The sequence below is a fragment of the Arachis hypogaea genome, chromosome 14, assembly GCF_003086295.3.
Source record: "Arachis hypogaea cultivar Tifrunner chromosome 14, arahy.Tifrunner.gnm2.J5K5, whole genome shotgun sequence".
In the NCBI taxonomy this organism is placed as follows: Eukaryota; Viridiplantae; Streptophyta; class Magnoliopsida; order Fabales; family Fabaceae; genus Arachis; species Arachis hypogaea.
Window position 1 is genome coordinate 898,273 of NC_092049.1, and position 13,195 is coordinate 911,467.

At 34.6% G+C, this 13,195-nt stretch overlaps 2 protein-coding genes across 5 annotated transcripts; both read right to left on the reverse strand.

Moving 5' to 3' along the window:
• Positions 1 to 651: 651 nt before the first annotated feature.
• LOC112740826 (Holliday junction resolvase MOC1, chloroplastic) lies at positions 652 to 7,755 on the reverse strand. 3 transcript variants are annotated; one of them, XR_011871597.1, is made up of 7 exons: positions 7,236 to 7,695; positions 6,484 to 6,589; positions 5,550 to 5,602; positions 3,726 to 3,857; positions 2,344 to 2,424; positions 1,800 to 1,872; positions 652 to 870 (listed from the first exon to the last, which is right to left on the reverse strand). XR_011871597.1 is itself a non-coding variant. In XM_025789472.3 (6 exons), the coding sequence occupies exons 1-6, from the start codon at positions 7,587 to 7,589 to the stop codon at positions 770 to 772; spliced, it is 819 nt and encodes a 272-aa protein (XP_025645257.1). In that variant the 5' UTR covers positions 7,590 to 7,755; the 3' UTR covers positions 652 to 769. The 3 variants fall into 3 exon arrangements, 1 of the variants encoding a protein (XP_025645257.1); XR_011871596.1 differs by having other exon boundaries at positions 2,344 to 2,451; XM_025789472.3 differs by lacking the exon at positions 2,344 to 2,424 and having other exon boundaries at positions 7,236 to 7,755.
• An 830-nt stretch (positions 7,756 to 8,585) lies between these two features.
• On the reverse strand, positions 8,586 to 12,284 carry LOC112740827 (uncharacterized). 2 transcript variants are annotated; one of them, XM_025789473.3, is made up of 8 exons: positions 12,028 to 12,284; positions 11,880 to 11,947; positions 11,425 to 11,544; positions 11,233 to 11,306; positions 11,082 to 11,142; positions 10,901 to 11,002; positions 10,019 to 10,130; positions 8,586 to 9,411 (listed from the first exon to the last, which is right to left on the reverse strand). In XM_025789473.3, exons 1-8 carry the CDS (start codon positions 12,105 to 12,107, stop codon positions 9,282 to 9,284), a joined length of 747 nt encoding a protein of 248 aa, XP_025645258.1. In that variant the 5' UTR covers positions 12,108 to 12,284; the 3' UTR covers positions 8,586 to 9,281. The 2 variants fall into 2 exon arrangements, with proteins under 2 accessions (XP_025645258.1, XP_025645259.2); XM_025789474.3 differs by lacking the exons at positions 8,586 to 9,411; positions 10,019 to 10,130 and having other exon boundaries at positions 10,615 to 11,002; positions 11,425 to 11,526; positions 12,028 to 12,250.
• Positions 12,285 to 13,195: the final 911 nt, after the last annotated feature.

The window sequence follows — 13,195 nt, forward strand, 5'->3', positions numbered from 1 at the left end:
TTTATGAATTTTAAAGTCATCGGGTACCCAATTACCCGAACCGAACTAATCCGTTCTTAATTGGTTTAATTTGGTTCGGGTACATGTACAAAAAAATGCAAATCCGAACCAAACCGAACCAATTACATTTTGATCGGTTCGATTCTAATTTTACCATAAACTCAAACCAAACCATCCGTGCTCACCCCTACTCATTATTCCAACATTTCTTCGTTATTTTCTGTCATCTTAGCACTTGAAAATAACAGAATTCTCTATAAATATTCACAAATATTCACAATCAAATCAACATGAACATGGATGCACGTTTACGTGGAAAGAGGAGTATGTTGTTGATTATAGATCTCTACTTATTAATTTTATCTTTTAAAATAAATTATTTTAGAAAAAGAAAAATACCTATTTAAAAAATACCTGTGTAAAATAAAATAAATAAACTTTTATAAACAATATTAAAGAAAGAAAAATACCTACATAAAAGATTACGCAAACTCAACCAATCAACTTAACTTTTGAGATAAATAATTTACTTTTGAGATAAATAATTTACGACACATTTTAACCATTGTGAGGGAAAATTTCTAGACTTGGCTTGTTTTGGCTATCCAATTTTATATTTTAGAACAAGATATTAAAAAGTAGAAAGAGACAAGCATAATATCATTTGTCCTGAACTAAAATATAGTTTACAACAATAATGGTATTCAAATTACAAGATTAGGAAAAGAATCGGGCACTGTGGCACTTAAATAATTGTCATGCCAACTTTTCAAGACAATTTCTCTAAGATAGTGTCACAAGATGATCCCAAGTTATTAACATTATTCTGATCTTTCCCATATGCAGCAATTAGTAAAGCCTCTGCCCTTCCTGCATTCATCAAAATGATATTAAAGCACCAATGCAAGAGTAACTTATACATTCAACAGTAGAACCTAAAAGATTAATCATCAAATAAGAAAAATTTTCAGTGGGTATGCAACTGTAGTGAACTAGTTATGGTGCTTCAGATGATATGGTAGAGGTTCTACTATGCTAAATTTTGATCATTTAGAATAGTGGAAATGAAGTAAATTTATAAAAAGAATGAATCACCAATTGCACCCTGAAAAAGATCAAGATGCTCACAATTTAGCTTCATAAGCATTTATTCTAAAATGGTGTTCGAATGATTAATGTATTGACAAATGACAATTTTGTCATTAAAATATTGACAGCGATTAATTAGTTTCTAAAAGATCAATTTGACAACAAATTAGTTCTTTCGACACATTTCGTTGATATTAGGAAAACCAACAAAAATAACTATTAATAACCAAGTTCATCATTAGAATACCATTGATTAATAAAAAATCTTAAACTCATCTGTCAGCAGATCTATCCTTTGGGGGTCAAATTTGTAGTTCACCCTTAAAGTTAAGGACAATAAAAGATCACATCACATAGAAGGTGACTACTGACTAGACAAAATTAACAAAGAAATTCTATCAAATATCATAGGTATTCCAGTTTCTGTTCCACCACACTAACCTACAAAACTACAATTCCGGTCTACCCCAGAAACCCGCCAAAAATTAAGAGAGTCAAATAAAACCATTGTTGGAAGCAATATATGGTTTCTAGGATTTTGTTACTTAAATTAATGTCTAAAAATAGGATATTGAAAACTTCAAAGGCAGAATTTCACAATTACTAAGAAGCAATATATGATTTTGGGGATCTTAGAGACTCATTACATTTTACATTTGGATAACTGATCAGCATAGTACTTTAAATAATTGATTAAGAGAAATAAGTACCATGATCTTTCTTCCTACTCAACAGGGATTCCAGTGATGGAAATAATGTAGACGCAACTCTCCTGCTGTCATCCTGTATAATAAAAAATTCAATGACTGCCATTGAAAAGGGAAAGTTTACCGTATTCAACAAACAAGATCTATAAATATCAACAAGAAAGCAACAGACAGTGTTGCTAAAATTTCCTCCAATGAAGCGGGATCCTTAGAGAGTTACATGAGTTTGTTTCTAAAAACAACATAAATGGTGGTGCAGAATGCATAGTATCTTGATAAAAAAGAATCATGAAAAAGTTATATCTACTAGGATTAATTGAGGGTGATTAGGGACTGTTTAGTTTTTGAAGATGTTTTGTTTTCATTTTCAATGTTTTGATTTGTAGGATTTTATATAGGAAAAAGTGAAAACAGTGCACATAATAAAATTTTGTTTTCCATTTTCATTTTTCCTTCATAAAACCTTGAAAACAAAAGAGCTAAAAATAAAAATAAAAATGGTTTCACAAACAAAGCAGGCTTCACTTTTGAGGATAAGCCTACATACATTTTGCCCTCCTTACAATTCATAGCATGCAGCAGGTGCGTGCATCAAGTGATTTTCCAATAGAACTTTCAATCACAGTTCCTGTGAAACAGGGGAAAGAGGAAGGAACTAAAGCAAACCAAATATTAGTTGCTTTCAGGTCAGACACTACCTTTACCGCTATAAGGAGACAGCGTCAATGTAGCACTACATTTACAGCCTATTATCAAGGAAAAAGACTCATTACAACAACAACAGAGAGCTGCAAAGTTACTACAAAGAGAACTCCTTGAAAGGTAGAGAGGAGGAGGATAAGAATCATAAGATGTCCATAAGTATAAAGCTAATAGAAAAGTTACAGAGAACCCAGAAGATAAAACTGCATAACATCCATGGGCAATGGCAGCCCAGTTCCTATGGAGATCTGTAACATGGACCCCCTTGAAAAACTCACTACCCTAGCTCCAAAGAAAAGTCAAGGACCTTATTCTATTTCACAACAAATCTAAAGACAGCTGAAGACTATTTGAATAATAGAAACTTTTTTCTCTAATTCATTATTCTCTAGAAAGAGCTTCTGGAGAATCAGGACAAAGCCACTGTTCCCCAAGCAAACAGATATATAGCCGATTCCAAATTGATCATGCAAACAAAAGACTTATAAGATTAAATGGTCAAGTCCTCAAATCTTCCTGACTACATCGAACATTAGAGAAAATGGTTGTCCAAAGAACCAGATTTTCCTTAGAATATTCGAAACTTCAAATACATTTATCAAAGGCAAACTCTTTGCTATTAAGAGAACGTGTTAAGAAATCAAAGAGAAACCACTTAACAACTACAACCAAATATTTTTTCCTAAAGTGGGGTTAGCTCACAGTGGATTCAAACAAAATTATTATTTGTTCCAGAAATTGTGCAGGATGAGAATATCTGCAGATTCTAAGCTAGTATGATTGTTTAATGAAAGACGGCAGTGTAAGAAACAATAAATAAAGGCTTGAATTTTACGGAATGATTGTGCTAGGAACCCGCATCATTAAAGTGATCCAAATAAGGATAAATGGGTTTAGGATTTAGGGTGAGGAAGAATGCATGGGAGCATCTAAAGTTGGAATAGAATTGGAATTAGGATAAATTTGGACCTCTGGAGAGCTTGAAGAACCTTTTACTGTTTTCTTCTATTTTCTCAGTAGATCACACAACACAAGGAGGAGCGCTACACGTTCCGCTCATGCTCAAATACAGGTCACTCGTAATGTCACATTCACCTTTTCTAGGTATTTGATACCAGTTCTTACAGATTGAAACAGAGAAGATAAGCAAAGGAAAGCACCAGGGGTGAGAAAATAGTAGTTTTTTGCTTATAGCTATTCAAATCTGCATAGTTAAAACAAACCAACCTTTGTGGACCGGTTTCCAGAGAGTTCAAATTTTGCTTTCCAAGTAAAAGATGGCACCGGAACAACGGAAAATCCTGAAGCAACTAAGATCCCAATCCACAGTCCATATCCGAATCCTCCACTCCACCAGCCCTTAAATTACAAAATACGGGCAAACTATTAACCAAAGTTAAGTAAAATTCAAAGACAATGATGTAATTGTTAACAGAAACCACAAATAGTTACTTGGAAAAGAGAAACTAAATGTATTAACACTCGTAAGATGAACCAGATTAGTTGATCTGAGAAAAAAGAAAAACAAAGCTTGCATGAAATTGAAAAGGAAACTTCTGAGCATTAGGGAGGCTCAAAACGCTCCCAAAAGACTAGTCCAATCCCCCCTCCCCTTGCCACCCTCCCCTCTCTCTCTCTTTCCTTAAACATTTAGACTAAAAAGAGATTAAAGAACAAGGCATGGTGCATGCTTTTCTTCAGAGATAAATCACATAATCTAAAAGTTTAAACATTAAAAATCCATCACTGTCATTTATAGATCAAGTTTCGATCATATTTCATTAGTACAAGAAGTTGCCTTATACCAGATTTTCACCAACATAAGGTACAACTAGAGATCCTAATGAGAACTCATACCAACATGAGATGTGTTCTCAATACCATTGAATACTAATTTCCCTCTAACTAGCAAACATCAGCAAAGTTTCTTAAATTACTCTATAAATAGTGGCACCCAATATTAATTTTAATAATTTGAACCCGAACCCCCTCCCCCCTTTTTTTCTCTTTCTCTCTCTGTTCTGAATTCTCTAAATAATGGCTCAAACAACCAGTGGCAATTTGCAAGAAACAACACACTAGGAAAAGACATTTTCCTTCTCAAAGTGGGTTTCATTCAAAAGAGGAACAAACCATTCAACTTAAATAAGCAGACAGCTTTCCTTACATATATCAACTAATAGGAGACTAGCCTAATGCTCACATCATTCAACCAGATCTTCTCATTCTATGTTGACTACAAGAAACTAGGGCAATAGTATAATTTTTTTAATGGTACTCAAGGGAAAGGTTCTAGTTAATGTTGTCCAACTCGAGAATTCAGTAAAACGTCTCAATAAACTCGAATCATAAAGCCAACTTGTCAACTCATAAAGTTTAACTGTTCAAAACATATCATTTAAATAATATATCTTGGAAACTAAACATAATTAAATAAAATACTTATTATTAATATTTAAATTATTTAACTTTGTAACAAGGCATGTGTATTAAATATTGTAAAAATATAACTTAACCCATAACTTAATTATTATACCATACGTAATTGGCATGTATATTAGTTTACAGTCTGACATAACATATAAATAATAAGAATAAGAAATTTATACAATAAACTCAAGTTCCCAATAGAAATGACAAAAACTAATTTAGACTCGTAAACTTTCTAGTAGAATTGAGACTTAACCGATTTCATTAGCGTTTACTTAAATCACGAGTATCATAGAAAAGAAAGTTTATATATGAATTCGCATGTTTTGCATAGTTGGATTTGTAACTCATCTAGTACGAGTTAAATGGTTAATGTGACACTTTAGCAACCTTATTTTGGTCGATGAAAGGAAAGCAAATTTACTCTTGAGATCTAGGCAGGGTTTTCTTCCCATTAGGGGACAATTTGAAGCCAAATCAAGGGAATTATGAGAAGGCTAGTTGACCAACTTTTCAAAAGGAATGGGAAATTAAAGAAAGTAGCAAGTTATTACCCATTGGCAAAATACTAATTTCATTATAAAACTCCAAAGATTTTCAAGTTATAGTGAGCATACAAACCTGTTTTCCATCTTGTGGATAAGGGAGTGATTGCTCTATGTATGCAGTGGTTCCTAATGAAATCAAGATTCAATTTGCAAATAGCCAACCATAAACATTGTCAACCTTCAAAGAAATACGAAAAAGCAAGATAATGATTCCAAAATTACAGTAATAAACTGAGGAATTGTTACCAACAATCTATAACTAAGGGCACATCATCTATGATAGAAATTATAAGCAATATCAGACCAACATTTTGAGAATACTGATAGGAGAAGCACACAAAATATCAAAACATTTTATAACACAATCGATATTTCATTTTTTTGTAATTCAACAAGTACACATTAAGATTATTCCTGGTAGCAAGGGAACCGAGGAAATGGAAGGGGCACCCTATGAACAAAGGATCCTCAAAATATCAAAATTTTGACTTCTTACATTAACAGCAGCTTCGGATTTAGAGTAACAAGATCTCTTAATGATTCTGTACAGTATCCACTGCTTCCCAAATGTATTCATGAACTTAATGTACTTAACTAACAGCCAGTCCATCCAAAGTTTCCATCAACTCTACATTTTTGTATTGCAGAAAATTTAGAAATAAAATACTAAACATTAACGTACAAGTTTACTAAGATGCTTGCAATAAATTAAATCACATCAGCTAGAATTGTCAACATATTATGCTTGCAAACCAGGTGATAGAATAGAAACAAAAAAGTGGGGAAAGGAAAAAAGAAAAGATAAGGAAGTCAAGATTTAAAACTTCAGGCTAAAACCACCAATAACAAGAGAAAATAGACAATTGGACTGAAGCCTATGATGATTCAATTTGCAAATTAATATCAATCAGAAGTAAACATTTTGTTGAAGCTCAGAGCCCAAAAGAAAAGCAATCAAGATGCCTGCATGTTTATGTGGGGATAAAGATTGAGAAACCATATTATACCAACTGGAGCATCAAAACTACGAACCAACTGAACAATGGATTTCGCATCTAACCGTCTTCGAGTTCTTTTCCCAACAAGTATTTTCACAAAAGGGGAATCGAATACCTGCATATATTGGACTAAAATTATATGACATCTTTGGCAACATATGGAGCAATGAAATTCCGAGCATCATCTATCTAAAAAGAGGAAATCAATATAATTAAAGGATAAAATGCCAATCCACAAAAATAGAAAGGATTTATAGTTTCATCGCCTCTTCCTTTTATGAAGAAACCAAGAAATCTAATAGTAACACTGCACAATAGCTGAACAACTTTAATCAATTACTATCACAATCCACGAGACATTAATTTAAGAATGGATAGACTAAATAACCCCTCTATGCCTTTTTGCATTTCACATCACACTGCATAGCAGCCTCTGATCATGTTAATAGCAAACAGCACCTTTTCTACTATCAACAATCTTGCTCCTTCATAAATCTATCTCCAACGTGCATCACTTTCATCTCTTTTTAATATCATGTATTGACAGGAAAACATGAATTCTTGCATAAAACACCAAATTCTCAAACCCAAAGCCCTAAATGAATCCCACCATCGTCAGAGGTAATTTCCAAACTATATAAGGAATCTAGCAGACTTCTGAGAACTGAATTCACTTGTTCCTTTTACAGGAACACCTCCTTCTGACTTATAAGGTAAAAACTAGAAAGCCACGTAAAGCGAACGAAAAAGAAGAAGGATACCTGAGGCGCAGAATCAGAATGAGAATGTTGAGTTTTCAAGAGCGCCACAGCGCCAGAGACGTCAGGGTCGATTCCAAGAACCCATTTGAAGTTGGAGGCATCACTTTGGTGTTGCCGTGTGTCTTCACTCAAAAGAGGGTAAGACAGTGAAGACAGCCAATTCTCTTTCAGTTGAGCATCGGAGGCCTTCGCCCTGCCGCATCTTCTGATTTGAGAAGAAGCAGCAGCAGCAGCAGAGAAGGCCTTAACTTTGATGGGTTTGAGTTTGAGTTTGAGTTTGAGTTGAGAAGAGAGGCTGTTCATGAAACTGAAATGAGTTGAGTGCCAGTCTTGAGTCAATTGCAGGGATTCCATCAATTGGGAGGAGCCAAGAAACAAAAGATACTTGCAGATTTTTGCACCAACCAGTGTATTAGTAAGCTAAAAAATTTGGATATGGAAATAGGAGGAGTGTTATAATTTTCTGTGTTTTTTAAAACGACAGGAGGTACATAATTCGGTACTTCAAATTTTGTATTCTAAATTTTTTTAATTTTTTAAACATAAATTGGTCCAGTATAAAAATTTGATGGTTCGATTTCTGTACTCTTAAAAATCGGATGATTCGATTTTTGTACCTCTTAAAAATCACACGGTTCTATTTGTATTCCGTAAATTAAATCATTCCACATTTTAAAAAAATACTACAATAAATTATAATTTAAGAAAATACCATTGTTAACCTAATATTAAAAATAAAAATGTGTGTATCAGTACGAGCATTAAATATGGCCAAGTTATTCAAATAATTAAGGGCAACTATACGTTATGCAGTTCATCTCAGGCAAATGCCAATGTCTTTCGCGAATTTATCTTGTTATTAGAAATAATAAATTAGTAGATTTGTACTTTTAATTTTTTTATAATCTTATAAAAAAATAATCTAGAAACTAAAATAATAATCAAATATCCAATCCTAGTTCTCGTCATATGGCATTTCGAACACAAACACAACCCCAAAATCTAGTTGTAACTGCTGGGTGGCCTTAGTATGGTCTCCCTCCTAGATTGCAACTCAATTAGTCTCAAAATTAGGTAATTCAAACAAGGTGAAAACTCAGGTGCAGTCGACTTCACGTGAAGTTAATACCTGAGAGCCGTTAGATGAAAATTTAGTCAAATTAGTCAAATCATTTAACGGCTCTCAAGTATCAACTTCACGTAAAGTCAACTTCATTTGAGTTTTTACCTTCAAACAACTTAGGAAGTATTTCACGAGTTCCAGTGCAGTTTGCTAGTCAATTAAAATAACCAACTCCCGTACCCAAATATGACCTGAGATACCTTAGTAGATCAACCAACAACAACAAATACTACTGAATCCTTAGTAGTATACTAGTATTTCAATAGCAAATTGTAGAAAGTCACCATAACTTGGTGAATATATTGATCCTACAAATGATTTTAGTAATAAATCCTATCACAGCTGGCACTAATACAAAATATGATCAGTTAGCTCGCCAAGCTAGTTGAATTGCTAGGATATAGACCCTGGAAGCGTCCATGTCAATGGGGATGACCTTTTCAATGTCTGAATGTAATTTCATATTCTTAAAACTTCTTCAAGGAGACCATCAAGTTTCAGATTACAACTGTGTTCATTTAAGACATATCCATCTTGACTATGCGCAAGGCTAAGAAAATAAAATTGTACATGAAACCTGGTCAATGAACTAGTTCAAACTTCAAAGATTCATCGGTTGTAAAGGGACTAGGGGCATGCTACATAGTTGGGCATGTGTATATAGAGCTTTATGAAAGACTATACTCCAATCTAGTGTCCTGAAAAACTCCAATGGTTATTGTGGATCCCTTCAAATTGAAACAAGAAAAGCAACCTTCCTATCATGTCCTTTTTATCTGCCTTGTATCTATTTGAAGAAAATCATGTGTCCTCAACAACGCCTTGCTGGTTAGACAGATCGAGAAAGAAACAGTTGAACAAAAGCCCAAACCCTCAAATCTGTTTTGGTTATCATACACCATGTCACTCCAACTAAAATATATTTAATGCTTTGACCCGAGTGTAATTTCGTAGATGACTCCTTCAAGATTTCCGACAATGCGCCGAGTTCCAGGCACTTCTTTCATCTGCATCTGGTGCTTAGAGGCTTCGATAAGAATCATTGAATCCATGCTGCAAGGAGGGAAACAGAATGCTTATAACTTTAAACCGACAGTGACACGGACTGAATAAAATGGAAATTTGAAAATTAGATACCGTAATGCTTATGCTAAAATGTACCTGATTGATGTCTGCAATAGAAAGGTAAAATGATTTTCGTTGTTCAAATTTGAAGAGCGTAAAATAAAATAATGAAGGAAAATTCAGAGATTACTTTTGTTTTAGGGTAAAGTATACTTTTTGTTCCTAGCGTTTGCAATTTTTTTAAGAATATTCATGAAGAAGGTTTCAGGTTTTATGGTCCTCCACTATGTCTTTCTACTTATTTGGAGTTGCAAAGAAAATTAATCAAGGTAGCACAAAACCAAGAAAACTTTCAAAATAATGTAAATTTGTAAAGATTTTACAAAACTAGTTTCAACCGCATTCTAAGCAACATAATATCTGTTCCTAAGCCTATCCAATAACACTAGATTTTAGATACATTAACTATGCAAACTTGGATCCAGTCATTCTACAAGATAAATATGCTGCCAGTAAAACATAAAAGTAGCAGAACAAATTTTATTAAGGCAAGAAAATAAACACAACACTGAACATAACAAGCTAGGTTACTTACGTCTTAGTTCGTGATACATAGGCTAGTATGAATTTGCATCTCCTGCCCTCTCCAGCCCACAATAGTTGTTCAACAGTATTGAATAGCATAGGGACGCTTGACTGCTGAAAACTTATGCATTGTCAAGGTCTCCATAATGATATTTTTCGTAGTTTTAAAATATCGGCCATGGCGGTGCCATGGCAGAATGACATGGCGGATTTTGTGGCTGCTGCCATCTGGGAGTACATTGTGTTGCAGAAAATCAGGGACTGAGAGCAGTGGCATTCCGTGACAGAAATGGCGGTGTTATGTGGAATTGTTTTGCTTTTGAGGGTTGTTTTTGTCATTATAAAACCCTAAACTAATGTAGGAACACAAAACCTTCTTTGGCTGATTTCAGCCTCTTCACCAACACAAAACCTTTTTGCAGTAGGAGTAGCACTATAACTTCCTCTTCCTTGCTTCCTTGGGTTGGTGAAGAGGCTGAAATCAAGTCAGAGAAGGTTTTGTGTTCCTAACACTAGTTTTATGGTTTTTAAAATGACAAAAACAGCCCTCCAATGCAAAATACATTCCACAGAATCCAGCCATTTCTGTCAGGAAATGCCATGGCGTCACCACCATTGCGGTCCCTGGTTTTCTGCCATGCCATTCTGCAATGGCCCATATTTTAAAAGTATCAATCCAGTGCAAGAAAACCATGGAAATTTGACTAAGAAACTTAAGACAAAAATAGCATATGGTTATTAAAGAAGAATGTTCAAGGTTCCCCAGCACCTAGGCATATCCTACAAGGAAGGAGATGAGAATTGAAGTAGAAAAATGAGCAAATGGGAAATGAGTAAGAATGGGAAATATTGAAACGTATGGATAAATTCAAGATTATATTCATTAGGATATAGATGTCAGCTCCAAGGACAAGGTCAAAACCTCCTGGATGATTTTGTAAAATGTCATTGATCTGATCAGAGTTCCCCCATTCCAGTTTATTGGCAAATAATCCTGCATCAAATATTATTTAAATAGAATGTCTAATTCAATGCATCAAAATATCTATCTCTTCATAAGGTTTAGGACTTACCGCGAGAAGAAGGACTAGTATTGTCGGAACATGAATGGAGCTCTATATTTTTATTTAAAATCTGAGAAGAGATACCATAATAATTAGTCTACAATGCAGATAGTTTGGAATGTGCTACTAAACAGCTCAGGAACAGATTTCATAATCCTGCCTTTAGCACTTCTTCATTATGGTCCGTCATCACAACTTTATGGCAGAATCTGCTGCAAAGTATTCCAGTAATACCTAAAATAAAGGTAATCATTGTTTGCGAGCAATACAAATGGAAAACCCAATTAAAATGAAATGAGTCTAAGATTCTAAGCATACAAAATGATATTTTCGTATCAAGGTGAAAACATACCAACACCAGAACCCAATTCGATGGCAGTGAAACCCCGCAGCATTTCAACATTCTTTGAAAGATAATCATTTAGCAGCATGGCTCCCGGCCATACCAGCTGCCCTGTCAAATCAAAATCAGCTGATCCGAAACATAATTAGTGTAGCTGACGGTTATTTTCATCCTAAACAATTAACCCATTCCACACCCAATCTGCATACTTCTGAAAATTAGAATAATCTTGTGTGTGAAGAAGCACTTGGCTAAAGTATAACAAGGTCAAAACATTGGCGCTGTTTTAAAATTTCTTGAGACAACTCAGAATGCAATAAAATTTCTTTGAACCCTAGTTCCAATACGCTCCTTTAGCTTCCATCAATTCAAGTATAACTTAAAAAAGAGCCAGTAGTTACAATCAGCACCTAAAAATATGATTGGTGAGTCATCATGTAAGTAAATAAACAAAGAAAACTCACTTGAAGCGGATTGGAGACAGAAGAGCTGAATGTCTTGGGATCCAAATGTGAAGTTCGTAAGCTGGTAACTTAAAATTCCACGAAAGAACTTGAGAGTAAGAGTGAGGACAGTGTATTCACGAGAGAGAGAGAGAGAGAGAGAGGTTACTTGTCATTGAGGAAGAAGGACGCATCTAAGCAAACGATATCATCATCGTCTTGTTGTTGTGTGTTTGGTGTTGCTTCCATGTTCGACGCTTAGGGATTAATACGACGGCGTCTGCTCTTCTTTCTTCAGTAGCCGCCCCGTTGTGTGTTCCAACTTTCAAATGAATCTCTGGGTGAGACTAAGATTACGTCATTACCAGCACTGTGCAAATGCAAGCCGAGTTGGTGAAAATGGCACTAAACTATTAAAATATACCAATGTTCTCAAAAACCAAATAGGATTGGCCTGTTCAACTGGATTAATAGAAAAAACTAATCATGTAATTAATTCGATTAAGGCATAAAACCGTTCTGTAAAAACTGGTTTAAGAACTGATAAATCGATAGTTAACCGATAAATTGCTAGAACCAATTGGATTTTTTTAGAGTTATCGGTTTGCTTTATATACAAAAAGAAAAGAAACCAACCTAATTATTAGCGGTGTATATGGGTCGGGCCACATCGGATTTGGCTTAATTCAGATTCGATCCGAAACATAGATCGGGTCTAATTTTTATACCCTAACCTGGTCCTAGACCCGATGAAACCTACGCACCTTCGGGCCGGGTGAAAACTAGATAAAAATCGGGTGAAAACCATGTCTTTAACATGTAAAAATCACCTAATCTCCAATCATTATTTCACAATTCACATAGTAAAATTCACTTAAAAAAATATAACAAGAATCAACCCTTCTCTAAAATTAAAGCATAACCATAATCAATACTAATATTGTCTAATAACACCAAATATTTAAATCAATACAAATAACACAATATTATGCATTAGTCTAAAGTCTTATGCATTTAAACATAAAACATTAACTTATAATCTTATAATGACTAATAACACAAAATATTAAGGTTTATAATATTTAAATTTCACATAAGAATAGCCATCATCCATCACTAATAACACAAAATATTAATTGTGTATGATGACCGGGCCACCGGGCCGAGTTCGGGTGACTCGAGCTATGACCCGGACCCGACCCGAAATAATGACCGGATCTATTTTTGAGACCCTTACCCGGCCCTAGACCCGATAAAATCACACTGAATTAGTCCTTAAAGTGTTTGGGGCCGGGCCGAGTCTTCGAGTCGAGCCGGGCCATGTACACCCTTACCAG

What these genes read in the sequence shown, in the direction of transcription:
- LOC112740826 (XM_025789472.3), bottom strand. Translation starts at nt 7,589, where the DNA reads ATGGAATCCCTGCAATTGACTCAAGACTGGCACTCAACTCATTTCAGT. An exon ending in TAGTTTTGATGCTCCAGTTG is followed by an intron (nt 5,603 to 6,483) that starts GTATAATATGGT and finishes TGATTTCATTAG; the next exon opens with GAACCACTGCATACATAGAG. An exon ending in GAGTAGGAAGAAAGATCATG is followed by an intron (nt 871 to 1,799) that starts GTACTTATTTCT and finishes TGATGAATGCAG; the next exon opens with GAAGGGCAGAGGCTTTACTA.
- LOC112740827 (XM_025789473.3), bottom strand. Translation starts at nt 12,107, where the DNA reads ATGGAAGCAACACCAAACACACAACAACAAGACGATGATGATATCGTT. An exon ending in CTGTCTCCAATCCGCTTCAA is followed by an intron (nt 11,545 to 11,879) that starts GTGAGTTTTCTT and finishes GTTTCGGATCAG; the next exon opens with CTGATTTTGATTTGACAGGG. An exon ending in CGAATTGGGTTCTGGTGTTG is followed by an intron (nt 11,307 to 11,424) that starts GTATGTTTTCAC and finishes CCTTTATTTTAG; the next exon opens with GTATTACTGGAATACTTTGC.